This window comes from Epithele typhae, assembly GCF_022376455.1.
Source record: "Epithele typhae strain CBS 203.58 chromosome Unknown BXZ73scaffold_13, whole genome shotgun sequence".
Taxonomy (NCBI): Eukaryota; Fungi; Basidiomycota; class Agaricomycetes; order Polyporales; family Epitheliaceae; genus Epithele; species Epithele typhae.
In genome coordinates this window covers 363,245-387,389 of record NW_025954204.1, presented here as the reverse complement: position 1 = coordinate 387,389, position 24,145 = coordinate 363,245, and the positions used below count along the sequence as shown (strand labels likewise).

At 58.6% G+C, this 24,145-nt stretch overlaps 7 protein-coding genes across 7 annotated transcripts; 4 read left to right on the top strand and 3 right to left on the bottom strand.

Annotated features, from left to right (window-relative positions):
* Window positions 1-197: 197 nt before the first annotated feature.
* BXZ73DRAFT_44250 (uncharacterized protein) lies at window positions 198-4,665 on the top strand (the record flags this gene model as incomplete). Its single annotated transcript, XM_048019299.1, has 15 exons — window positions 198-899; window positions 1,295-1,530; window positions 1,581-1,655; window positions 1,706-1,795; window positions 1,848-1,891; window positions 1,940-2,001; window positions 2,054-2,166; window positions 2,287-2,327; window positions 2,381-2,476; window positions 2,554-2,575; window positions 2,632-2,779; window positions 2,837-3,296; window positions 3,355-3,507; window positions 3,562-4,519; window positions 4,584-4,665. 15 exons carry the CDS (start codon window positions 198-200, stop codon window positions 4,663-4,665), a joined length of 3,282 nt encoding a protein of 1,093 aa, XP_047879655.1.
* A 1,628-nt stretch (window positions 4,666-6,293) lies between these two features.
* Window positions 6,294-8,084, top strand: BXZ73DRAFT_89134 (N-benzyl-3-pyrrolidinol dehydrogenase; the record flags this gene model as incomplete). The annotated part of the gene is made up of 9 exons (XM_048025180.1): window positions 6,294-6,493; window positions 6,554-6,731; window positions 6,789-6,872; window positions 6,966-7,058; window positions 7,087-7,234; window positions 7,538-7,611; window positions 7,694-7,757; window positions 7,839-7,900; window positions 7,965-8,084. The coding sequence occupies 9 exons, from the start codon at window positions 6,294-6,296 to the stop codon at window positions 8,082-8,084; spliced, it is 1,023 nt and encodes a 340-aa protein (XP_047879654.1).
* Window positions 8,085-8,278: 194 nt separating this feature from the next.
* BXZ73DRAFT_99738 (uncharacterized protein) lies at window positions 8,279-8,629 on the bottom strand (the record flags this gene model as incomplete). Its single annotated transcript, XM_048028100.1, has 3 exons — window positions 8,279-8,379; window positions 8,431-8,550; window positions 8,617-8,629. The coding sequence occupies 3 exons, from the start codon at window positions 8,627-8,629 to the stop codon at window positions 8,279-8,281; spliced, it is 234 nt and encodes a 77-aa protein (XP_047879653.1).
* Window positions 8,630-11,500: 2,871 nt separating this feature from the next.
* BXZ73DRAFT_89140 (uncharacterized protein) lies at window positions 11,501-14,441 on the bottom strand (the record flags this gene model as incomplete). The annotated part of the gene is made up of 6 exons (XM_048025183.1): window positions 11,501-11,880; window positions 11,917-12,498; window positions 12,561-13,806; window positions 13,860-14,131; window positions 14,180-14,354; window positions 14,418-14,441. The coding sequence occupies 6 exons, from the start codon at window positions 14,439-14,441 to the stop codon at window positions 11,501-11,503; spliced, it is 2,679 nt and encodes an 892-aa protein (XP_047879652.1).
* A 492-nt stretch (window positions 14,442-14,933) lies between these two features.
* On the top strand, window positions 14,934-17,861 carry BXZ73DRAFT_44244 (Afadin and alpha-actinin-binding-domain-containing protein; the record flags this gene model as incomplete). The annotated part of the gene is made up of 6 exons (XM_048019298.1): window positions 14,934-15,182; window positions 15,232-15,377; window positions 15,463-15,889; window positions 15,940-16,174; window positions 16,224-16,465; window positions 16,518-17,861. The coding sequence occupies 6 exons, from the start codon at window positions 14,934-14,936 to the stop codon at window positions 17,859-17,861; spliced, it is 2,643 nt and encodes an 880-aa protein (XP_047879651.1).
* A 1,434-nt stretch (window positions 17,862-19,295) lies between these two features.
* BXZ73DRAFT_76201 (uncharacterized protein) lies at window positions 19,296-21,018 on the top strand (the record flags this gene model as incomplete). Its single annotated transcript, XM_048022371.1, has 13 exons — window positions 19,296-19,342; window positions 19,408-19,442; window positions 19,490-19,653; window positions 19,702-19,703; window positions 19,752-19,813; window positions 19,917-19,966; window positions 20,024-20,109; window positions 20,161-20,162; window positions 20,211-20,348; window positions 20,409-20,424; window positions 20,490-20,538; window positions 20,595-20,644; window positions 20,706-21,018. 13 exons carry the CDS (start codon window positions 19,296-19,298, stop codon window positions 21,016-21,018), a joined length of 1,014 nt encoding a protein of 337 aa, XP_047879650.1.
* A 1,033-nt stretch (window positions 21,019-22,051) lies between these two features.
* BXZ73DRAFT_44295 (phosphoribosyl pyrophosphokinase) lies at window positions 22,052-23,564 on the bottom strand (the record flags this gene model as incomplete). Its single annotated transcript, XM_048019311.1, has 6 exons — window positions 22,052-22,222; window positions 22,323-22,381; window positions 22,434-22,660; window positions 22,892-23,356; window positions 23,422-23,461; window positions 23,531-23,564. 6 exons carry the CDS (start codon window positions 23,562-23,564, stop codon window positions 22,052-22,054), a joined length of 996 nt encoding a protein of 331 aa, XP_047879649.1.
* Window positions 23,565-24,145: the final 581 nt, after the last annotated feature.

The window sequence follows — 24,145 nt, the reverse complement described above, 5'->3', positions numbered from 1 at the left end:
CCCTCCGCATAAGGCGGCCGAGGCGCCCGGTCCACGGGCGTTCGCTCGGCTTTAGGACATCGTCTTCGACCTCGGTCACTCGCAGTCTCCCACCACCACTCTCCTCGACCTCCTCTCCCCGCTGCCCATCCAGCGACGACCCTCGCCTCGGTCTCCGGCCCTGCCTCGCCCTGGCCCCGGCCATGTCTCAGAAGGCCATGCTCCCCCTCTTCCGCCCCGTCCGGTCCTTCGCCTCCTGGTCAGCCACGTCCACCAAGCGCGACGACCTCACCCCTGGCAGCATTCTCGAGAAGCCCTCTGCCATCAAGCTCTCTTCCTACGGAAACCGCCCCGCCGCGTCCACCAATAACTCCGCGATCCTGCCCACGCCCGTCTCGCACGACCCGACTTTATCAGGCCACCGCTCGCGCACCAAGAAGAACGCCCGGGTGTCGCACGGGCTCCGCGTCCACTGGGACCGCTTCGTCCGCAAGCTCGGTTCCGGCACCGCCCCCTCCTCCTCCTCGAACTGGGACGAGAGCGCGGGCGAGAGCGGGGACAGCTCCGGCTACCCGCGCTCGCGCATCGGCGGCGCGGCGGGCGGCGCGATCGAGATGCAGGACGAGCGCGTGGACGAGGTCGTCGTCGACCGCGAGTGGTCGGACGAGATCAAGAGCTCCTCGGTCACCCACTCCGAGCACGCCGGCACCCCAGACAAGTCGGGCAGCAACCATCTCGGGGGCACGAACACGGACCGCGACTCGTTCGCCGTCCGTCCCGAGGGCTTCTGGGGCTCCGCCGGCTTTCTCATCTTCCTCCGGTGGCGATTGTGGCCTTTCATCCACGCCTTCTTTCAGACCCGGTTCATGGACGAGAAGTCGGAGATGCACTACGCGAAGGAGAACTGGTTCTTGCGCAAGGTGCGTCTCGTTTCGATTTCTCTCGCCCTTCTTTCTGCATTCGGGCGGCGTGGCGTTAGGAGAAACCTGCTTGTATGCGCTGCATGCTGCTTTCTCCGCGTTTGTGGGCCTCGACGGCCGTCTTTCTTCGGCCATCGTGCCTGAGAGGTCAAGAGATGGCGGTGGAGCAGCGTGAGACAGACTTTGGCGGAGGTGACGCGCGCACGCGCTCACTCGTGTCTCGACGCCAAGCCCTGTCTCGCCGCCCGCGGTGGTCCTCGCGATCGTCGTCAGCGCACGTGGCGAGGCTGGTCGCATACGACTCGGCTGACGTCACGAGTGCCTGTTCCTTTCACCTCGCTTGCTCCTTTCATTTCACGCAGGCGAGACGTGTCCGCTGACGTGCTGCTTCATAGAACTTGGCGCTCTGGTCTTCGGCGTTCCTTGTCGTGAACTGGGCATTCGGCGTCGGCTTTGTCCCAAGGCCGATTCTCCTGGCCGATCAAATCTTCCTCTATGGCGTCGCACCCGTTTTTACCTTCCTCATCCCGCCCATGGTGATTTACGACTGGCCGAGGGATCGCAACACCATCTACCAGGTTGTCCTCTTCTTCGCCACCTGGATATGGGCCATCTATCAGATCATCTTCATGTAAGCACAAGCGTCCTACATGCCCTGAACCAGGGCTCATGTTATCGTAGCTACCTCTGTGGGAGTTATAACGTGGTGCACTCCCACTTCAACTGCAACAACAAGGATTTTTTGACGCTTTTCTAGTACGTATCCAATACTTTTCGTGGACTTCGCCACTCACCTTCTCGACTAGCTATACGTCTGCCCTGCAAACGATCGCTCTCTTCGGATTGAAGCTGCATAGGTTCCCGGCATTGCTTGGCGCGCTGCTTTTCTTGGCCTTGTGAGTTCCCCAGTGTAAACTTCTCTGGCTTTGAAGCTCATGCAACCCATAGATCGTTCGCGCTCGTCGTACCCGACAAGGCATCGTTCCTTCGCAGTGAGCATGCATGTTTGATGCGGCGGATGTGATTCTGATTGTTCGCAGGTCTGGTTAACGTCATATTCTTCCAAGGCTTCCTGCTGTATCTCCACTATATGCGCGAGAATGTGTGTCTTCAACCCTTTTGTTATGAATATTCCCGGCTCATTTTTCCTTCAGGCCGAGAGGCGATTGTACACTCTCCGGGATCAGCTCAAAGTCCAGTTCCGCGCGACGCAAAAGGCTCAGGTGAACGAGAGGAAAGCAGCCGACTCGAAGCGACGTCTAACGTCGTAAGTGATTTTGATTCTCAGGACCCTGAGATCACTGATACGATCCTTCCTGGCAGATACGTCTTCCATGATGAGTTTTTTTTTCTCTTTCAAGTTTTTAGTTCTCGATATTGACACTAGCGGGCGTTATGCACAGGTCCGAGTCCCTCTGAACACGGCTTGTGAGTGACGCACGAAACCACCACATCGATATGCGGCTCACTTCTCCATGCAGTGCTTGCAGTGCAGAACATGCAAGCATCCGGTGCATTAATCACGCAAGACATCGAGTTCAAGGCGCTGGAAGGCAGTCTTAGCATGATGTCCAAAGGTACGCGCCCCCTTTGCCTCAGTTCCAGTCGTTCACAAGGGTGCTGATCATTCCATTGTACGGGCGTTGTCATTCAGTGCTCAATGACGTTCTTGATTTGTGCGTACGAACCTATGGCGATGATGAATAGTTAAATACTGAATCCGGTGCTGCAGCAACCGCATGGACAGCGGCCGGTTCGAGTCTGTGCTCAAGCCGTACAAGTTCCACCAGGTGATGCGCTCGTTGTTCGTCCCGCTCCGCCTCGCGACCGACGCGCGCAGGCTCGAGTTCGTGACCGACCTCGACCCTGTTGTCGACAACGTGCGTGCCCCTCTCCCTTGTGCCCCCACGCGTACGTCTGCTAAGATCGGCCCGCAGGTCGCCCGGCGCGCGCTCTACGAGGCGATGGGCGAGACCGATGGCCAGATCAAGCATCGACTCGAGTCCGTGCCCTCTGAGGACGGCATCGTCGTCGGGGACGAGACGCGCCTCCGGCAGATCATCACCAACCTCGCGTCGAACGCGTGCAAGTTCACGCCCGCCGGCGGCAAGCTCACGATCCGCACCCGGCTCGTCCTCCCCGAGCGCTATGCGCGGTACGACGAGTCCGACTCCGACGGCGACGAGGAACGATCCGTCGGCGAGGACGACCTGAGCAGCGCGGAGAACGGGGAGGCGCGCGGGGACGAGCCGGCGCGGCTGTCGAAGATGCACCTGAAGGAGCATGACGTGCTGCACACGAAGAACCCGCCGCTGGAGTGGATCGTGGTGCGGATCGAGGTGTCGGATACCGGGTATGGGATCAGGCCGAAGGATATGGTGCAGAGCAAGCTCTTTTGTGCGTGGTTTGCTTTGTGTCTCGGGAGCCAGATGCTGATTGTGTGGCACGCCTGCAGCTGCGTTCAACCAGACGGAACAGGGCAGGTTACAAGGTGGCAAGGGCACGGGCCTCGGTCTGGCGCTCGTTCGTCAAATCGTGAAGCTCAGTGGAGGTCGGTTGGGCGTGCAGTCGAAGGTCAACGAGGGTTCCACGTTCTGGGTCGAGCTTCGTGAGTACTCCCCGCTTTCTAACGTGGTCTCGCCTGGCTCATCGGGACGTGTAGCTCTCGGCGTTGGAAGCAAATCCCTCCCTGCTCTTACTTCGGCTGGAGACCTTGACGATGACGACTGGGTTAGCTCTCGACATTCAGACACGAAGAACCCACTTCCCAAGGTCCCTCACGCTCACTTCCGAACATCTGGCCAGTTCAGCCCCTCGTACTCCTCGTCGGCCTTGCATAGCATCATGGAGCAAGGAGGACTGGTCGAGATCTCAACGAAGCCGACCGAAGCGGGTCCACCAACACGAACGATCGGCGATCCTTCAACCGGCACCGACCCTCACCACGACCCAGAAACCCCGGGTGTGCACACAGACCGATCGTCACCACCCCTGGAGGCCATGCCGCAACGACCATCACCGATGCTCGCTCGCTCGTCCCAGACCGTCACGGATCTCCAACTCACCCACCTCCCGAATCCTGGGACCTTCACCATCGACGGCGCGCTCGTCTCCCCCGCCCCCACCGCCGGCTCCTCAGGGTCAGGGGCCGGGCCGCCTCACGGCGCGAACGGCTCCTCCATCGCGGGCGGGAACGGCGCGGCGGTGCAGTACGAGACGAAGCTGAACGTGCTCGTCGTCGACGACGACCCGCTCACGCGGAAGCTGATGTCGCGCATGCTCACGCGGCTCGGCTGCCGGGTGACGACCGCGGAGAACGGCGAGGTCGCGCTCGAGCTCATCCTCACCGGCACGACGACGCACGCGACGCCGTCGAGCGAGGACACGGGCTCGGGCGGGCTCTCGCTCGACGGCGCGCTCGCGGACTCGGTGGCGAGCGTCGCCGGCCCGGGCGGGGCGCGCTTCGCGGTCGTGTTCCTCGACAACCAGATGCCGGTGATGTCGGGCCTGGAGGCCGTCACGAAGCTCAGGGAGCTGGGAAGGGGTGACTTCGTGGTGGGCGTGACGGGCAATGCGCTGTTGGCCGACCAGCAGGAGTATCTGGAGGCGGGGGTGGACCAGTGAGTGCTCTTTCTCCTTTTGCTGCTGTGGGCGATTGGCAGCTGACGGGTCCATCTCTCTCAGTGTGTTGACGAAACCAGTATTGGAGAAGAGTCTCAGGAGCATGCTCGCCATGGCGGACGACCGTCGAAGACGAGGGCCGTAGCCGCCGGGGTCTTTGATCTAAGCGCCCAACGATCTTCGCGTCTGTATGTTCATGCTTTCTTTCCTCTGGTTCCTCGTGGTGCTGTCTTTGCTTCATTACTATCTGCTGTTTGGTGTCCATCTGCCGTCGCTCTCGCCATTGTACCCGTATCGCTCTCATCCCAGTCCACCCTCACCTCATCACCCCTCCAAGATGTAGTACTACCGCCCGTTGCCCTCGCTTCCATCTCCATCCTCATCCCCCATCTCCTCCATTTGCGCATTAACACACGCCTCGTCCCATGCCTCTATCGTGCTTCCGTCCCATCCACCGCACCGCCTGACCACCGAAAAGCATCCTCGTCCTGCTCATATTTTTCCCGCCCACGTCGCTCGCATACGATCGCCACACACGCTCTGCTCGCATCTAACGACCGCTCTTCTGCCCCGCCTGCTCTGCCCCGCTTAGTCACATGATATAGACGTTGCACTCACCTACGCCCCTCCTCGACACCACGTTCCGATCATCCTGCCCTTGTGCTAGTATAATACCCTGTTCATTATTCTTTTAGCTATTCGTTTCGACGTGACATGGTCCTTCGTGTTTGAGGGATGCGTGTTTGATGCTTGGATTCCTGCCCTCGCGATGCCCACTACGTACCTCACGCCGGTTGCATTATGACATCCACGTTGATCCCATTCCCTCATCCTGCCGCGCTCTTCGCAGGGACGACAAGCGCAATGATCGCCGATCTCCGAACCATCCGCCTGCACCACGTGGGGACGTCAACGCGCAAATCCCGCAATTTCAACCTCGACGTCCTCCGACAAGCAGGCACCTTTACATAAGGAACAGCAAGGGTCATTCGCCCGACGGTTATGATTTCGTTCGATCGCCATCGCCCGGACGAGATCGCCCTGGGTGCGTCCGCACCTCCATTCCTGCCTGGGAGCTCATGCGCCTCTCAGGAGTCTTCTGTCGCGCGAGCGGTGGGCGCGAACGCGAACGGTCGCGCGAAGTGTGCGCGCGCGGGCGGCGGGCGCATCAGTGGCATCGCGACGCTCGAGACTCGAGCGGCGCCTCCGCCTCCGCGACTACTTGATCCCCGGACGAGGCGCGCGCGCGCGCGGTCCGGACGCCCTGCTGGAGCACTCTCGAGCACCGGGGAGGGAGTGCTGCCTGGTGCGGTGCAAGCAGGTGGGGTTTCGGCGTGGTGGCGGTTCGGCGGGCGTACCACTGGCTTGAGGTGAGCTCGTCTGAACGCTTCGTCCGCATTTGCTTGATCACAGTGGCTTTGGAATGGCTCTCGGCTTCGCCTGGGCATCTGTGCGCTGGTAGGTTCGTCTTCGAGCTAGTGGATCTATGACGCTCGCATTGAATAGATGCTCGTCGCGCCCAGCGCCCGTTCAAACTCGGAGGACACTCGTTCACCCCGCGCTCCATTCTACGCAGGCTCTAGGCTTGCGCTCACGGAGCTCAGTGCTTCTCGCTACAGCTCCTGAGCGATTTCGTGTTACAGCTAAGAGCCCTATTGGAGTATAAAGGCTCTCATTTTGTCGACCGTCTCCTCAATCAGTCAAATCCCCCAAGTTTCCCTAGTCCTCAAAGCCCAACTCTCATCTGCAATCATGACCGCTCTACCCTCTACCATGCGCGCCGCCGTGTATTCCAATGGTGACAACGAATTTGTCATCCAGGACGTCGCCGTTCCAACCCCTGGACCAAGCGAAGTCTTACTTCAAATTGCGGCCGCGGGCGTGTGCCACTCGGACACGTTCATCCTTTCCGACGACATCCCAGACTCCCGCACGTATGTCGCTGGGCACGAGAACGTCGGCTACGCCATCCTGTGAGCGCTCTGCCCCTTGCTCAGTTGTCCTGTCCGCTTCCTGATTTCGCCGTTCCACAGACTGGGCTCAGACGTAGTCGGCATCGACATTGGCAAATTGTACGCCATCTGGGCCATCGTGCCACATGGGCCCAACCCGCTGCCTGGCCTTCCGGAGTTCACTGATAGCATCGGGCTCGGGTTGAACGGCGGTTTTGCCGAGTACATCACCGTGGACGCGAGCAACCTTGTCCCTGTCGTTCGTGTCCATCTCCGAGTGCAGCTCTTGTTACGCTCATGTCCGTCCTCTTCGCAGCCCGATGGACTCGCCCCCGAGATCGCCGCCTGCGCGGCGGACTCGCTCATAACCGTCTACAACGCAATGCACAACCTCGCCCAGGTGAGCCTCAGCGGCCACCCCGTCATCTGTCGGCGTCTCCCGCTGAACAAACCGACCCCGACGCCCGACCTGATCGCCTTCGCCCCTCCACAGCTCCGCCCGGGCACCACCAAGCGCGTGCTCGTCTACGGCGTGGGCGGCCTCGGCCACCAGGCCGTGCAGCTCGCCGGCGCGTACGGCGCGACCGTCTTCGCCGCTCGCGTGCGACTACAAGCCCGCCGCGCGCGCGCTCGCGCTGCGGCTCGGCGCCACCCAGGCCTTCCACCCGTCCGAGCTCGAGGCCAGGTTCGCGGCACAGCCCGTGGGCGCCGCGGGCCGCTTCGGGGTCGACGTCGTGTTCGACTTCGTGTCGTGCGCGCAGTGTGAGTGCTCGAGTCCTCGTCGCGTGTCGCGTGGCGCGTGGCGCAGACGTCACTCCGTCCAGGGTCCAGGGTCCAGGGTGCCAGCCGCGGGTCCGGTTTGGGGCCCTGGACGCGCACGCGGTCCCGTCGGCGTGCTCGTCCACGCGGACGGTGGACTGTGGGCGTCACAGGGCGCGGCGGGCGGCGGGCGGCGGATATAGGGCTCCTTTCGTCCGTGCGGGCTGCCGTGCGCCTCGAGCCTGAGACTGAGGTAGCGCCTGGGCCACACGTAGCGCACTGCTGATGGTTCGTGCGGCCCCCCAGCATTCGCGCTCGCGCAAGAGGCGGTGAAGAACGTCGGAATCAGCAGCGTCGGGCCGCCCGGGGTGATTGTCATTGTGAGTGGAGCGCGAGGCCCTGGCGCGTCCGGGCGTGTTGCGGAGACGGTAGAGCTGACGCGGGGTTTCCCACTGCGAACAGGTCGGGGTGTCGGGCGAGACGTTCACGTTCAGCCCTGCGACACTTCTTCTCTTTCGGACGCATGGTGAGCGTATGCGCTCCGTGCGCGATGTCGTGATGATCTTTTGTTGATGTGATGATAAACGCAAAATTTTACTTAACACAGTGCTGACGTCGCTGTATGGCTCTAAGAGCGACCTCGCAGCGTCCCTGGAGCTGTTGAAGAAGGTGCGTTCCGCTCGTCAACGATCACATTTAATTTATGCTCACCTTTTCTCCGCTCTGACTCCAGGGTACCATTACCCCCGTGGTGACGACCGAGCAGCTAGAGAACACCGACAAGGTCATCGAGGAGCTCCGTGCATCCAAGGTGGTGGGGAGGAAGGTCATTGTGCCGATGCGCAACAATTAGTGTGTTTGTTCCAGAGTGTAGTGACTATGTACAAGAAGATCCTCGATTCGGTGATTAGTAACGTATAGTTCCGACCCGTCCACTACCCCCTCCCCTGCCCTCGCTGAGTGAAGTAATAGTACAGCAGATCTCGGGCAGAGCGAGCCGGCAGAGGCTTCCCTAATCGAACATGCGCGTCTGCCGAAGTCGAATGTTCACGCACCGCCGCATAGTCGGCGGAGGCACTGTTCAGCGGCGAGTTCTTTGGCCTCCCCAATGGAAAGTGCGCTCCCCTTGCCATATTCGTGGCCATTATCTACAACGTTTTTGTCAGCACGGGGAACCCTTCAGATTGAGTCACACTGACAGACGACAGAGACGGTCCAAGTCGGCCGTTGAGGTGGACCGGTTTGTACTGCATCTCGGTAGACGAGAAGGTGAGAGACACGGTGCTTCTGAACGAAGGCGTTGAGCTCCATTCTCCAGTCTGTTTGAAAAGACGTCAGTATCATTATCTTCCTCACAAGAAGTGTGGACGACGGGGTCTACTTACGCTGAATCGACATTGTGAGGCTAGTTGAAGAAAGGCGAAGAATAACTCGCTGGTGTCGGGGGTGAGGCGAGGAACGACTCGAGAGGTATTGAGAGAGCTGGTGAGGACTGAAGGAAGCAAAGTGAACATATATATATATGTCCTCGAGGCGCGGGGGACAGGTTCAACCCAAGTAACATACCAGTTACGGTGGACACACTTTTCCACGTGCCACTGAGTCAACAGGATCGGTTTCCCAATCCACATCTGACCACATCTTGATCTACTCGAAGACCCTGGGCGCCGAGCCAGAGCCTCGGATGGCGTTGCTCGCACGCCTCGCGGGCCAGAAGAGCAAACATTGATTCGGAAGGTAAGGAAGGGAGTCTCGCGAGCGTGGTGTAGCGCGCCCCTATCGGCACGAGGCGCCAGCCCAAGATGGATCCGGGTGCCTCGACTGAGCTACAGCCTCCGTCAGCCTCGCAGCGACTTTCGTCGCCCCGGATGGATCCCGGGAGATTGCATTGGGAAACCGCGTGAACAGACTGGCGATCGCTGGTCGCTTGCTGAGGTCCAGGCCGGCGTGGATGCTTGTTAGGCGGACGTCTGTTGTGGACGGGCGTGGGACAAGGGCTGCTGTGCGCAGAACAAGCATGCGAGGTGGGAACGTGGACGGAGCAGTGAGGTGGTCTCGACGAGCGTGATGCCTTGCTGATGGCGGGAAAGAGCAGGCTCGAAAAGTGGCGGTGCTCGGATCGAGGACAGGTGGACACCGGCGCCTGTCTCTGTTTGTCGGCCAATGTACACCGCACACCCGCCTTGTGACTGTCTTCGAACCATGTTGCTCCGACTCGCTCACAATGACGCCTCATATGCAGCTTTCTCAAGCTGGCATGTTCTGCGGGATGAGGGTCACAAGTCCGGCTGCATCAAGACTGCCACTGCGGCAAGAATATTTGATTGACATACAATGGTTCCAGGAATTTCCAAGCGACTCAAGAAAAGAATTTGCGCATATCTGACGCCAGAAAACCGGATGGAAACCACTCCGAAGTCATAGCCGCGGAGCCAGGACAGATGCCGTGACCGCCATGTGCCTTCCGAGCTCTGGCGCGTAGCACACTGCGAAACGGCATCGACTACTGCATGTCTGAAGTACATCAGTGACGCCTTCATACACCAGATATCAACTGAGACGCTCTCATGCCGTACAGTGAGGTGGCGCGTGGAACTGTTCGTTACGGCAGAGGCACTATATGACATGTGTCGACCTTCAGGGCTTGCCTTCACTAGCCATTCCACCGACCGGAGGATTGACCGTTGGCATATGGCGGTGATACCAGCGATTGCGTGTAATAGCCCGGCTGACAAAAACCCGGTGTATCGGTGACAGTTGGAGCAATTTTAGCAACGTACATATGTCATAGCGTCGTCGCCAAATACCCTGACCGGTGTAGCATTTGCGCACTCGATGGCGCTGACCTTCCTCCTTGGAACCGTACTATCCTCGAGGTAGTTGACGGCCAAATCCTCACTGCTCAAAATCACACGTCTTCTATTATCCGGTGTTCAGAGCTGGGAAGAACGGTTAGCGAATGCTGCGTATCACAGAAGCGCGGGCGCCGACAAACCACATTTCGGCAGATGCGGGAGCGCCTCTGTGGGCCGCCGAACCGCCGCAATTAACGCTGACACAATACCTTTCGCCAGCGGTCCATGCCTTGGTGGGACAGGAATCTGTTGTATTGGGTACGCCGTGCGAGACTGGAAGGGACCTACAACGAGGCAGAGAGTACAGCCTTGACTTTCTTTGATTCTCCTGTCACGAAATCAGCACCGGAACGGAGTACCGCCGGATTTCCGCGTCTCCCCGAGAGAACATCATGCTTTTGGCTTCGCTGGAGATGGCATGCTGAATGGGATACGTACACCTCGCCGCGGCCTTCCTCAGTCCCAGGACGTCGTGCTAAAGCGCTTTCCCTGTCGAAAAACAGCGACAGCGGCCTGTTACGAGATGTGAGCGTGTTGCGACAGTTCAGCCGCGCTCACCATTCTTGTTCGCTTGAGCCCTTGTGGACGAACAATGGACCTTGGCTTTCGGACCTGATCGGCCGCCACAAACTGAAGCCCATCTGTCTCAATGTCAACTTCAAGGTTCAAGTTGGGAACAAGAGCCAATATTGAATATCGAAACACCGACCATGCTTCGTACACCTCTTGGGACTCGCCTCTTCTCCGGCCAAGGTCGCGGACCGTCCACATCCTGTCATGCATTGATAAGTGCGTTCGGCAAGTGCCTGCTCACGCGCTCCAACCACAGGGGTTCTGATCCCAACACCGTGATATACACCATACAGAGCCCCGAGCTCATGGGCGGCCTGCCCCTCCCCGCAAAACGCAGCCCACGCAGCGCGTCTTCTTTGAACCTAGAACATGCTGGACGACTCTTCCCTCCCGGCGCCCGGCGCGGAGCTGTCGCCTCAGCGACCACCTGAACCACATCGCGTCCGTGCGCCGCGTGCGACCCCACCTCCGACCCCCGATTCGCACGGCGGCGATTAAGTAGTGCCCCGATCGCGCAGACGTCATGCGGTCGTGGCTGCACCGAGACACAGCGGTGCGGCGCCCTGCCACCCTACGCAACTTGGCAAGTCGGCACGTCTTGTGTTGGGGGCGGGTGGGCGACCTGCCGCGTCCAGTGCACAGTACGTACTCGCGCCGTCCGAGGCACAGCGGCCGCCGGTGCGGTGCGGCTCCTCCCACTTTGGTGTGTCGCGCGTCCGTCCGAAAGAGCAATGTACGGGCGGGGCTGTGGAGGGCGCAGAGGGCCGTTGAGCGAATAGGTGTCGGTTGGCCCGGCATGCGGGCGCAGGCGGTGCTCCCCGAGGCTGTATGTATTGCTTGATTAATTCCCCGGGGAGGCCCTGGACTCCTCGTCCGATAACGGTCCCGAGCACGAGAAGGGGGACCAGTTCAGGGGCTCGGGGCTCGGTAGGAAAGCACGAGAGGGATGGCGGTGATGCTGATGGTGATCTGCAGAACCGCCGGGCATTGTGCGCGGAGCTGTGTGGGCGCCAACAGGAGTGCGGGGCGAGTCGCCTCTCGCAGCGCCGCCACGGCGGCCCGCGGCAACTGACTCGGGAGACTCTGGGATGGGGAAGAGGGTGATGTCCATTTCCAGCTTCGGCAAAGTCGGGCTCTGCTCCAGTGCAGTGCCCACGGTTCCACTGGGTATCTCGATGGCGGGGCTTGTAGGACTGGCTCGAGGGCTGCCTCCAAGGGAACCTCCAGGCCGCAGCCAGGTCGGATCAGCGACAAAACCGTCGTAGACCTCGGCGGTGTTTGGTACGATAGGAGTATCCGGAAGCAGGAGGTTGAGGTTCTCAGCGACGTTGCCCGCGCGAACGTCGATGGCTCTGCGACGCTGGGCTGTACGCGGGCGCCAGTGGAGAACGCGCGTGCGGCGCGCGTCGCGCGCGCACGCAAGCCGGCGGCGGAGGACGCTCTCCATGCTCGCGTTGTCGGGGACGTCGACGCGCGAAAGGATGCTCTCGAGCTTAGGCGTGAAGAGGTCCGGGTCGAGCTGCATGAGCTCTTCAAGAGAGAGCAGGATCGCCGCGCTCTGGCCTGGGAGCGGGTCTACGTCGACCGCCGGCTGGAGAGGGGATCGGGGTAGGATAGCGTCGCAGGAGTGCAGAGCTTGTGCGGCCGTTGAGGGTGCCGAAAAATGGGCCTCGAGGTCCTGTAAGATCAATTGCAGCGATGGGCGGACCGCGTTGAATGCTATACTGGGAAAGTTGGGGGCGGTGGAGAAGGCTAGCGCCATTTCGCACGCGAGCTGAAACGTGGCAATGTCGTTGGCCACCTTGGAAGCATGAGCGAAGGTCGCTATATTCTGGATGACTTAGAACGGAGAAAGGGACCCTATGAGACTGAGATCATCATTGCATGAACAAGAAACGTACCTGAAGGGGAAACATCGGCAGTAGAGCGAAACCACACGCTACGCATGAGTCCAAATGAGGCGCGCTGGACGAGACTTTCCTTCGCAAGGTAGCTTGACAAGGCGTCGAACAGGCGTTGATAGAGACAGAGAGTATCGGGATGCCCTTTCTCGAAGGGAATTGCGCGGCAAAGGTTGTTGGCAACTGTGAGCATGGACACCGTGGTAGAGTCATATTGATCACGAGCGGTGAGCGAGTCTATAACGATGTGAAGAAGCAGGTTGACCCCTCCATCGGCGTCATCTGTGTGCCTCCAGTGCGGGTCGCCATCTTGCACGTGGTCTGATCGATGGGTCGCGATACGAAAGAGGCTGTTTCCCAGAGTAGAATGGCCGGTGCTAGCAAGGCATGGTCGTAAAACGTGTTCAAGGAAATCGTCGTCCATAAAAGTCTCGTCGGCGTCCACCAAGATGCGGGCGTCCAAAGCCGCCTCATCTTCACGAGCCATCGCCTTCTCGCGATCTCGCCAGTTGGTGCAATGTTTCTCCTCCATGAAGGAGCGAAGCCAGCCTGCAAGGGTGCGACGACGGCGATTCTTGAAGAGAGAAACGTTGACATACAAAGGCCATTGGCGATGACTGTAGCCCATGAAAGAGTACAGCTTGGTGGCGACCCAGGAGCTAAGCCAGCGTAGAGATTGGACAATGAGAAAGACTCCTAGGGACTGCGGTGACTTATATGGACAGGATATCGAGAAGGTGGGTAGGATGGTGGTGACAACGAGGAATGCCAGTGATATGGCGACGAGGGTTGTGATGACGCTGGCAACTCTATTGTCCAAGCTCCAGAGGAGATCGAGTAGCCCGATTAAAAAAAGAGCAAGTGCAACTTGGAGTAATACTGGAAGGAGAGCGATCGTGAGTGGAATGCGCCAGCGTACGAAGCCTTCGTGGCGTATTTGTCGGATACGGGCGTTCTCTCGAGTTGAACTGGCGGAGTTGCTGATATATTCGCGGAGCCATTGTTTTGTGAGGATGCCGACTGAGGCGGATATCAAGCTGAGTACGAGGCTTGAGAACCACAATATGTTGATTCTAATGGACCGAGCCTCGGGCTGGAAGACGTCTGATGGTTTGGGCTGTGCTCCGGAAGCAAGTTGCATGGAAATTTGACGCAGCAGATCGGCGGACGCTTCTTCTGAGTCCTCTTGCAAGAGCTTGTATGCTTCCACGTTGAACGTAGTCACGACAGCCGAGAATAAACCAGCCTATGAGAGGCTTTAGACGGCTCAAACGGAATGCAGTGTAATACCACACTCACGAATACTAAAAGACTATCGACGTCTTCTTTCCAGCCCCTCACCATCTGTTCGTCATATTCTCGTAGGACCTTCAAGCATTCAACCCAAGCCTCGGCCGGTTGAGAATTCACTCCAGGAATAGCCGCCAGCGCGTCCCGGGGCGGGGGCGCTTCGTCTCTGGTCTTGGGATGCGCCTGAATGCACATCTGAGAGGCAAGCCACTGGAGATGGACAAAGGTAGGACTCACAGAACGCTGGAAATGACCGTCCTTGCTCTCAGCAAAGGTATTGACTGGTACAGAGGAATAATTGGAGAGTGGAAGTATGTGTACGTGGTGACTGAGGTTGCTACCGCTGAACCGTGAGGAGCGAGGGCTGCGGGTTGCCACGGAATCGTCTTCCGTGGCTCTTGCCTCTGCTATGTAGGAGTCTGTGAGAGTCTGCTGAATGCCGGCAGGGGTGAGGGACACAGGTGATGCTCTTCGACTGGCAGGCCTGGACGCCAGATGAAAAGACTGGGACCAGAAATGGCGCCGTCAGCTACCTGTTCACATCCGGTACAGAAGAGACGTATGTACCTCGAAATCGGCAGAGTGCGACATTCGTTTGAAAGCGAGCCGACAAGTAGAGGAGGAAGAGCTGAAGGGATGCGCCCCATAGGTTCAGGAAAAGTACACCGCCTCGAAGATTGTGCGGTGATACTTGTATCCATAGATGGACGAGAAATCAATGTCATGACGTAAGACGACATCTGAGCGGCCTCGTAGACGCATGTGCATTGACTGGCTGAGGAGGCTTGGATTGCATGTGCGCAACGGAACAAGCAGGCGGGCTAGAAGCCGGAACACCTGAGAGAGGGATGGGATGTAGTAGATTGCCAGAGATCCGTTGGAACGGCTGTTAGAGTAAGGATGGAGCCTCTTCCCACGCCTCGGTCACGTGCCAGGCGCGTCGATGCGTTCAACCGTCTCTTGACAGACTCGTGGATTAATTCTCGTTCTCCTGTCCCCCTACCTCTTCCTTTTCGCCCTTTTCCTCTGTGACACCACGCGGCGTAGAAAACGGGGACTACGCACAGCCCCTGGCCATACGCCATGCCTGCAGCGACGCCGAAGAAACTCGTTCATTGGGCTTTCGACGCGTCCTTCCCTGAGCTGGGATCCCCTTTCTCGGAAGCCCCGTCGACCGACTCGTACTGTTCGACCTCAAGTCTTCAGTATGTCAACTCTCAGCTTCTATCCCATGGGTTCTTGCACGACGCGGGTCTGTCTTTGGATGGTCTGGGGAAGGACGATACAGATCGGGTGGTGAAGTGTATCCTTGGGATGTTGAGTCAACGCGTCGTGAGTGGCCCTCTCCCTCTCTTCCGCTGTCTGTCTCAACAGCCTTCAGGATGATATGTCGCGGACAGAAGACCTCACGACCAAGCTTCGCACCCTCTCTTATGATCATGAACGTCTTACCTCTATGTACAAGTCGGAGAACGAGAAGGCAGGGAACGCAGAACGAGAGATGAACCTGCACAAGACTCGCATGACGTACGTCTCTCTCATCCGCCTTCTCCAACTGTTTTGGTTCCCTCCCCATCGATCCGACCTCAACTTATGCGCACCTATGATCCAGTGCTGCCACCAAGTCCCTTCAGTCTTCCGAGAACGCCCATAAGCACACTACCGCCGAGTTACAGCGCACCCGCACCAGTCTTCAATCTCTACGTGGAACCCATCAGACTGAGATAAAGAAGCTCGAGAAGGAGAAAGAGCGTATGATCGAGCGATGGGGCAAGCTATCGGACAGCCAACTCAAGGCTAGCAGCCTGCGCTCAGGACTCAGCTGTGCTAATCTCGAGGCCGCCGAGGCTTCCGACGTGCAAATGCATGGCCAGGGTACGGGTTTCCTGGACGTCGCTCTCGAGCAAGCAGAGGCAGCAAGGAAGGAGCTGCTGGAACAGAACAGGAGGCTCAGGGATTTGCTGCTGTCGGCCGCGAATGGGCTTCAGAACGTTTTACACGAAGTTTGTTCGGCCAGGCAAGTTGGTGCGGTTGAAGAGGTGCGTAGCTACTCACTGTATGCGCCGTTTCATGCTGAGTACTCGGAAAGCCATCTCTTATCCTGTCAAGCTCGCTCTTTCCCGAATCTCCGGTAGAGTCTGCCAGTGAAACTTTCAGCTCCCTGTTCAAGTCTTTGCGCGGCAGCCTTTCGCAAAAGACTGAACCGCCGCTATGCAACTGCCCCCGGAAACAGAAGACATCTGTTCAAAATCCTTCTCGAGCATCTGAGAGCGCGGAACTTGAGCGATTACAGGGTGTCATCGACAAATTGCGTGAAGAGCTTGGTACGTTCCATCTGCGTCCTTCGGATTCCATCCTCACTCGTCGAAACAGACAATTCCCAGAAGCAGGCAGCCGCATCTGCTGCTCAAACCCAAGAACTATTCGACCGGTTCGCGGAAGAACAGCGACTGGCGGCGAGCAACGTAGCCGAGATGAGCGTAGACCTCATGACATCCACGGTGTGCGATGAGGAGAAGGCTCGACTGGAGGAGCGTTTCAAGCAGCTCGAGGAGGAGCGTCGGAAGTTCACCGAGGCTGCGATACGATTAGGCAAGGAGAAGGCAGCAATAGAGGTGCGCATTCTTTGCTCCTTTCCACATCAGCGTGTCTAAGCGTTGCGATTAGGCGGAACGATTGAAGCTGCTTGAAGAGAAGCGAGCATGGGAGGTGGAGATGATGCTGGCAGAACTTCCGCCAACTCCAATACCTACTGCGGGCTCCTCGTCGCAGCTGGCCGAGGTTCCTCCGTCAGTCACTTTGCGAACCCGCAGTCCACGGAAGTCACCTCGAAAGCTGAAGAGCATTGCTGCGGGCGCACGTAAGTCGCGGGCATCACGACGGTCTTCGGGACTTGGAGCATTTGCCCCTACACCCAAAGCCAAGGTCAAAGCCAAGGTGTCGTCTTCCTACGAAACAGAAGTCCTCCCATCCGCTGTCCCCGTATCTTCTGCCCCACCATCGCCCCGGCGCCCTCCTCCAGAGTTCAAGACCAGTATGACGATACCTGCCGCCCCTTCTCCAGCACATCTTACCAGCGCATTCGTGCTCCCTCCCCCTTCTCCCGCTGCCGCGCTTCCCTCGATTTTCGCAGAGCCTTCTGTGTTCCCTCCATTACCCCCAATTCCGAAGCTCCAGATTCCCCCATTCACCAGCGTCGACGGCAGCATGGAAGCCGACTCGGACCCATCGCCTTCCGCCGGCGCCGCATCATCATCGTCATGGTCATCATCATCCAGCAGTACCGCACCCTCCACGTCCTCTTCTGTCGCAAGTTCCTCAGCCCCTCCCGTACCCCACACCCCCGTCGCGCGACCTTTCCCTATGGCGAAGCCATTTGCACAACGCATGACCCACGCCTACTCCCCGGTCAAGCCCAGTCCGCTCTCCCGCATCCTCATGCTCGGCGCGTCCCCCGACAGCCCTGAAGGCGACCGCCTCGGCGCGCTCGCGGAGACGAGCGAGTCCTCGTTCGAGATGGACGTCGCGCTACCGCCGCCCGTGCGCAGCCTCGCCGAGGAACTCGGGGTGTCCGAGAGCAGCGACGACTACCCACTGCGCGAGACCCAGCCCGCGCCTCCCGCGACGAAGAAGGTGGCGCCAGCCCCCCCAGCGCCAGCGAACAAGGGCAAAGGCAAGGCGGCGCCTGCGCCCGCGCCTCCAGCGAAGCCTAACCCGCGCACGCGCGCGGGCGCGGCGCTCGAGAAGGAGAACGTGAAGCGCGTCAAGCTGTCTGCACCCGCGCCCGCTGTGGCCGCGGGCTCCGGGTCCACAGGAAGCACGAAGAGCTCAGGGTCCGCGGCGTCCTCCCGCGAGAAGCGTGGGACGGCGGCTCCGAAGCCACCCGCTGGTGGTGCTGGTGCGCGGACGCGCGCTGCGGCTCAGGGGAGGACGGCGGCTCCGAAGGGCGGGGCGCGGAGGGTGCCCGCGGGGAGCGCGCAGGCGGCGAATGTGCCGTCGTGGAAGGGCTGAGGCCTAGGCTGCTGAGCGCGAGCGTTTGTATGTTTTCCACGCATGTATTGATTCGCTTTCCTATCGCATCGGATTCGTGTTTTGCATCCGTGTGGGTTCTTTGGACATTTGGCACCGACCGAAGACATGTTATGTGCAGGGAGGGGATGAAGTCGTGTGTGGTGCGTGCACAACTTGAGTGGCCCAGGTCTCTTCTGGTATGGCATCGTAGCAAACCAGTCGATTGTACAGCTTCTCGTGGCTATGCTGACCTTGGCTGTATTCTGCGTTGCGAGCATTGCAGGCAATGCTAGATGCATTGTTCTATCATCTTGCGGTTCACCAGATGACACGAAACCAGGCCCCATGGCATTACTAGAAGCACATACTCTCACCCACCCCAATCCATGCTATGGGGGCCTTGGGGAAGACTGTTGACCCGGCCGATCTCCAGGTAAGGCTCTTCATACTTATGCCGTCCTACTGTCCTCCGACTTATGTAAAACTTTGCAGGATGTGAGACTGCCCATCGAAATCTGGTGAGTATAAAGGGCTCATTGTCCAAGACCTATCGATACTCCTCGACGAACACCTTGAGGCTTGCCGCTTGAGGCAAGTTCAACGGGCAGCGCACCACGTGGGATAAGTCCGGAAGATGCCGCTGGCAAGGTTCGATTCCCACAAGTGCATGCTCTTTTGCCGTCGTTCAACAAAATTGCCAGCCGATATCCCCTTCGGCTCCAGCACACCCACTAATCCCACATTGTTGCGCCAAGGATGTCCATGTTTTCACAAAGGAGACCCAGAGCACTCCACAGTGGAGAATTCCCGCCATTTGGCAAGAAGACTCTGATCTTGGTCCTCTGAGTTCACTGATGACTTTTTTCATGATCTCTAGTTCCATCGAGGACTTCTTTGCTCAACTTTATCACTAGGGGACTCAGACACGTAGCATAGCGGGCTTCGCATGCTTTCAACACGGCCTTCCTGATGGGGAAGCGATAGAGCGTTGAAGGACTTCGGTACGTTTGATTTGAAAACTTCTCCCCCGCGCCGCAATCAAACACTGACTCATTATCTCATTGCGTTGCCTTCAATGATGCCGTATACCAACTCGCTATGAATCATCCAAGGCACATCCCCGCTGCGCCGGTGGCATTGCCATCTCTCTGGATGATAGTGCATCCTGGGCCGGCAACTTACGGTCCACGCATTCAAGGGCGATGGCGTGAAGCGCCTCGTCCAGGAGGCGCCTCGCTGCTAAAGAGGCTTTACTTCTCCGCCCCCCGCCCCCCAATCTACGCCCCAGCTGACCGATCGCCGGCGCGTTGCTGGGCATGGACAGTAAACCCTCCGGGGGAGCTGCTGAGAAGGCGGCTACAAAAAGCGACACTCTTCTTTCCCTCGACACCTCGACCCGCGCGCACGCCTTGCCATCGCTTCCCCTCTCCCACAATGTCTTCGGCAGACGACGCAGAAGCCATCCAGGAATTCAGCGAATTGTGCGCCCTGGCCATCCTCTCGGTTCATGGATGGAACCCGTGTGCTCATGTATGCCTCTGCGCAGCCTCATCCAGGGATACTGTGCCACCGTCGTGACAGGTAAGATTCTTCTTCGTCCTCCTCGACACGCGCTGATAGTTTCACAGTTCTGGTTATGTACGAGTACCTCGTCACCTTGTCAGACGAGGTGGAGTACTTCTGGAAACGCAAGTTCTCGGGAGCATCCATTCTGTTTTTCGCCAATCGATACATCACCTTGGCATATCTACTATTCTCTCTGGCGTCGAGCTGGGTGCCATTATCGGATGCAGTACGTGTACCCGTCGTAAGGCTGAGTATCTGCTAACTCACCTTCAAGGGGTATGTCATATCGTGCAGTCCATGATGCTCCGATTGACTTCAATGCAGGTGTGCCGCTGCTGCTCAAGCCGACGAGGCGTTGGACGTTGCTCAGTATCTACCGTGGGCAGGTGCGCACATGATCGACACTGCGTTCCGGCCGTCAATAACGCACGTCATAATTTCCAGCCTTTTCCGGAATGCGAGCGTTTGCACTTAACCGCAATCGCCCAGTTTCGATACTCATATTTCTGCTATCTATGGTCCCCTTCGGAATCAACATGGTGCGTTCTTGAGTCTTTCTGCCACAGGCATTTGTTGTATCTAATACCGAATCGTAGGTCGAAGTTGTCGAGACTAGTGGGGTCATTTTGCCAGACTTGGGATGCGTAGGAACGAGTTCCGTGAGCGACGCACTTGGACTCAAGTATGTACTCTCACTTTCACACAGCATGCGCTACTCACTCTCCGTTCACAGTTGTATGTGGTTCAGCCCCATAAATAATAAATGCTGACGGCTTTGAACAGTGACCATTGCCTCTCGATCATGTCTCATGGCCGCAGACGTCCTCCTTGTCCTCGTCACCTGGCATGAGCTCTGGGGAAACCAAAAACTCACACGGCTATTCCAACGGGACACATTCGCGAATGTGTTACTCAGAGACGGTATGTTGGAATTCCGAAGTCGAGGCTGCGGGACGTATCTGACTTTTCACTGTTGTATAGGTACCATTTACTTCATGTACGCGTCCGACTCTTGGTCGTCATGTCCGCCTTGATAGTTGCGACTGACGTCTCCGCGAACAGCGTCCTGCTGATCATGAACGCGCTCCATCTCGCCTTTACGCTCATGGCTGTGAGTTTCCATCCTTCCCTCACATCCCAAGACTTGACAGCCGTGCTACCACACAGATCGATCAACCTGGCACCACCGTGTCATACGTGACCATCTTCACCGACCCGTGCGCTCCCCTACACACTTTCCCCGCTCTCACAACCATTGATCCCGTCGCTCGCGCACAGGCTCACGTCGATCCTCGTCTCGCGTTTCCTCCTCCGCCTGCAATCCATCAACCGGCGCTCCGTTCAAACGACCTCCCTGTTTTCCGACACCCCAGTCAACACGATCATGTTCAACCGCGTCGTCGGCTCTCTAGGCTCCTCCGTCACGCGCACCGGCGGCGCGGAGGACCACACGCACTACGACCCCACGTGGGCAGAAGACAGGCCCTCGGACGACGGCGTCCAGTCGAAAAGACAGCTGGACGCGGTCTTTGGACGACACTCGACTTCCCCGGCGGAGGCGATCGAGCTGCGACCGGTGCAGTCGCCGTGAGGTCTGGGCTTTCTGTACTTATGTGTATCTTATCTTATCTGTATGATTGTCTACTCGGCACTTCGGAACCTTGAAGCTTGCACAGCGTAACTCTGATTGTGGGTCAGCTCGGCTCGTTGTCCCGGCACCATCCGTGGATCTCAACGTCTCTGCATTGCGCGGCTCGAACACGGGTCATCCCAACGGTGGAGTACTTCTCGACGGTGGCTCTGCTCCCGTAGCGCCAGCCCAAGGTGAATATGCATGTATTGATTCATTTACATGTACGCCATGTGTTGTGCTGTGCATGGAGTATCGAGGGCGGGGTGATGGTCCTGGTTCGGAAACAAAAGCTTCGGGGCTGTACGAGTACGATTGATATTTAACGTACCCTGGCCAGGTTCGTGACGTGCGCTGTTCGAAGCCAGAGCCTAGGAACACGGCGTCTCGTGGTAGGTGTTAGAGTCATGCGCGCCGCCTCAAGGGCGTGTCACCTGCAGTGAAACAGATGTGGAAAGATACCTACTCTTCCATATCGCGCGTAATGTCTGTAGGACCTGGCCTTCGAACAGGTTCGGTTGCAGTCGCCGTGGGCCCGGCCCGGTATCTGGGGTGGTGAGAGGTGTGCTCTTGAAAGTCGCGCAGCCCTCGTGCTGGAACGAGAGGCCGCTTCATCGTCCTGTGGAGCGCTGCTTTTCGCGTGAGCGTTCGCTGTCTGTCGCCGACTGGCTCCAAACCGCGCCTCACCTACAATGCATCCTGTAGAGTGTTCAGGACAAGAGGTGATACCACGGTAGACACGACGCACCGGTCAAACTGCTGAACCGCACGCGCTGGTGAGATCGCACTGGCGCGCTCCCAGCGCTCTTCACGGAGACCTACTCACGCCGGGAAACCAGAAACCAGAACGCTTGACATACTCGCAGGCGCGAGCACGGAAAGGAGTGGAATGCGTGGTCTAGTCCATTGCAGGTGCGGAAACAGATGTGGTGGTACATTTTGGGTTGATGTGTGCCGTCGTGCTATGCAAGATTGTAGAAATGCCGTCTAGAGTTCAATACATACCATTCACGCCCGCGCCCTCCGTCCAGTCTCCAAAGAGAAGAGAGATGCTCTCGCCGTTGTGCGTCCGCCGGATGCTCTCTGCGATCGTCGGGCTCACGTCGATCGTGACGAGCTTCGAGCAAGCCGCCTCGTGCGACTTTTGTGGCACTGAGTTGGTCACCTGAGAAACGAAGAGAGTAAGACTGAGTCAAAACACGGCAATACCAGGCTCTACACGCGCCGGGGCTGACGGCAGTGTAGAACGCAGACCCAGGACGCACCGCAAGCTGCTCAATCGGGAGCGCTTCGATCATCTTCATGTTGGTCTCCGACAAGAGACCTAGCCACTCTCTTTAACCGGCGATTTCGCGAGGAGGAACAGAAGGACGCACCATGAGAGATGATGGCGTACACCTTTCTCGCACCATTATCCACGAGCGAGCGAGCGGCGAGCGCGAGGGTGTTGCCGGTGTCAATCATGTCGTCGACGAGTATTGCGACCTTCCCCCGAACATCTCCGACGAGGACCTCCATCCGCTCCGGCGCGCCAGGTTTCCGCTTGCGCTCGCGGTGGATGAGCGCGAACTCGACCCCGAGCTTGTCTGCAACGGCAGTCACCCTGCCGGTTGTGTCAGCGTTACGACACGCTGATCTGGAGAACACAAGCCAGGCCAGAAAATCTCCTCCCCGCGCTTCTGTTCGCACGACGGCCTTACAGAGCGCTCGCGCAGCGCGCGACGCCCCCGACGCCCCCGACTGCCATCTGCGCCTCCGCGCACTACCTCCCCCGCCAAGGGTGATCTTGCACTCCTCCCCCGCCCACACATTGAGTCAGGATGACGCCACTCACCTCTTCGCCCCACCGGCGTCGGGGCTGACAATGATGCTATCCTTCCAGCCCTCAATGTTGCGCTTGATGTATGAGATCATGAGCGGCTCCGAGTACAGGTTGTCGACCGGGAAGTCGAAAAAGCCCTGGATCTGGCTTGCATGCAGGTCCATGGTGATCACATGGTCACAGCCGGCGACGGCGAGCATGTTCGCGACGAGCTTCGCGGTGATGGGCGCGCGGCTCTTGTCCTTCTTGTCCATGCGGGCGTAGGGGAAGCAGGGGATGACCGCCGTGATCCTCCGCGCGGACGCGCCCTTGCAGGCGGAGATGAGGATGAGGAGCTCCATGAGATTGTCGTTGACGTCGGTGCAGCCGGTCTGGATGATGTACACGTCCTCGTCGCGTACCGACTCAGAGATCTTGACGTTGATCTCCCCGTTGGAGAACTTCTTCACCGTGCAAGGGGTAATGGGCACATTGAGGCTGTCGGATTGGACATGAACGGCTGCGGGGGAACCATCGCAGCCGGATGGGAACAAAAGGCTCACCGTTCGACCACGGCCTGCGCAAGTCCGGGGTGGGAGTTGCCTGTATGCACATGGCGGGCACAGGGACATTTAGCGCATGAAAAATGCCGGGACATGGTGAGAGACGCACCGGCAAGAATCCTGACAGAGTTGCCACGGAGCATGGTTTTAGGGGTAGTGCAAGAAATATTAGTTCATGTGCGAAATAGAGTAGACGGAGGGGGTGGGGAGAGGGATGGAGGGAGAGGGAGAGGGAGGGGTCCGCCTCGGCGCTCCGCATTACTCGCAAGTTCCGTCCTGCGGCCACCCACGTGCGTCGCCCCCCAATCGCGGTGCACGTATCCAAGCACGTGTTTTGAAGGCGTAGCGCGAGAAAACATCCAGTGCAAATCCGGTGTTCAAGCTCAAGTCGTGCCGAAGCGGCAGAGTCCGCCTATATAAGACCACGAGGGCGGGGTCGAAATTGCAGACTGGAGTCTGGAGGCGTGTCGGTATGAACAATCCCGGGCGTGTTGGTATGAACAATCCCGGGCTGTCTGTAACATAGATTACTAACAAACCGACCCTCAGATGCAATCTAGGAAGTACTTACTAGCATGCAACTAACTCGAGATGCAATTGCGCAGTCGGGACTCGGAATCTAGCCCTACATATCGGCCCCAATCCTCGCTCGCCATCACAGCGAGTTTCGTGTGGCGTCTGCAGCTGTGGTACGCCGGTCTCTTCAAGTGACTCGTCTGAGAGC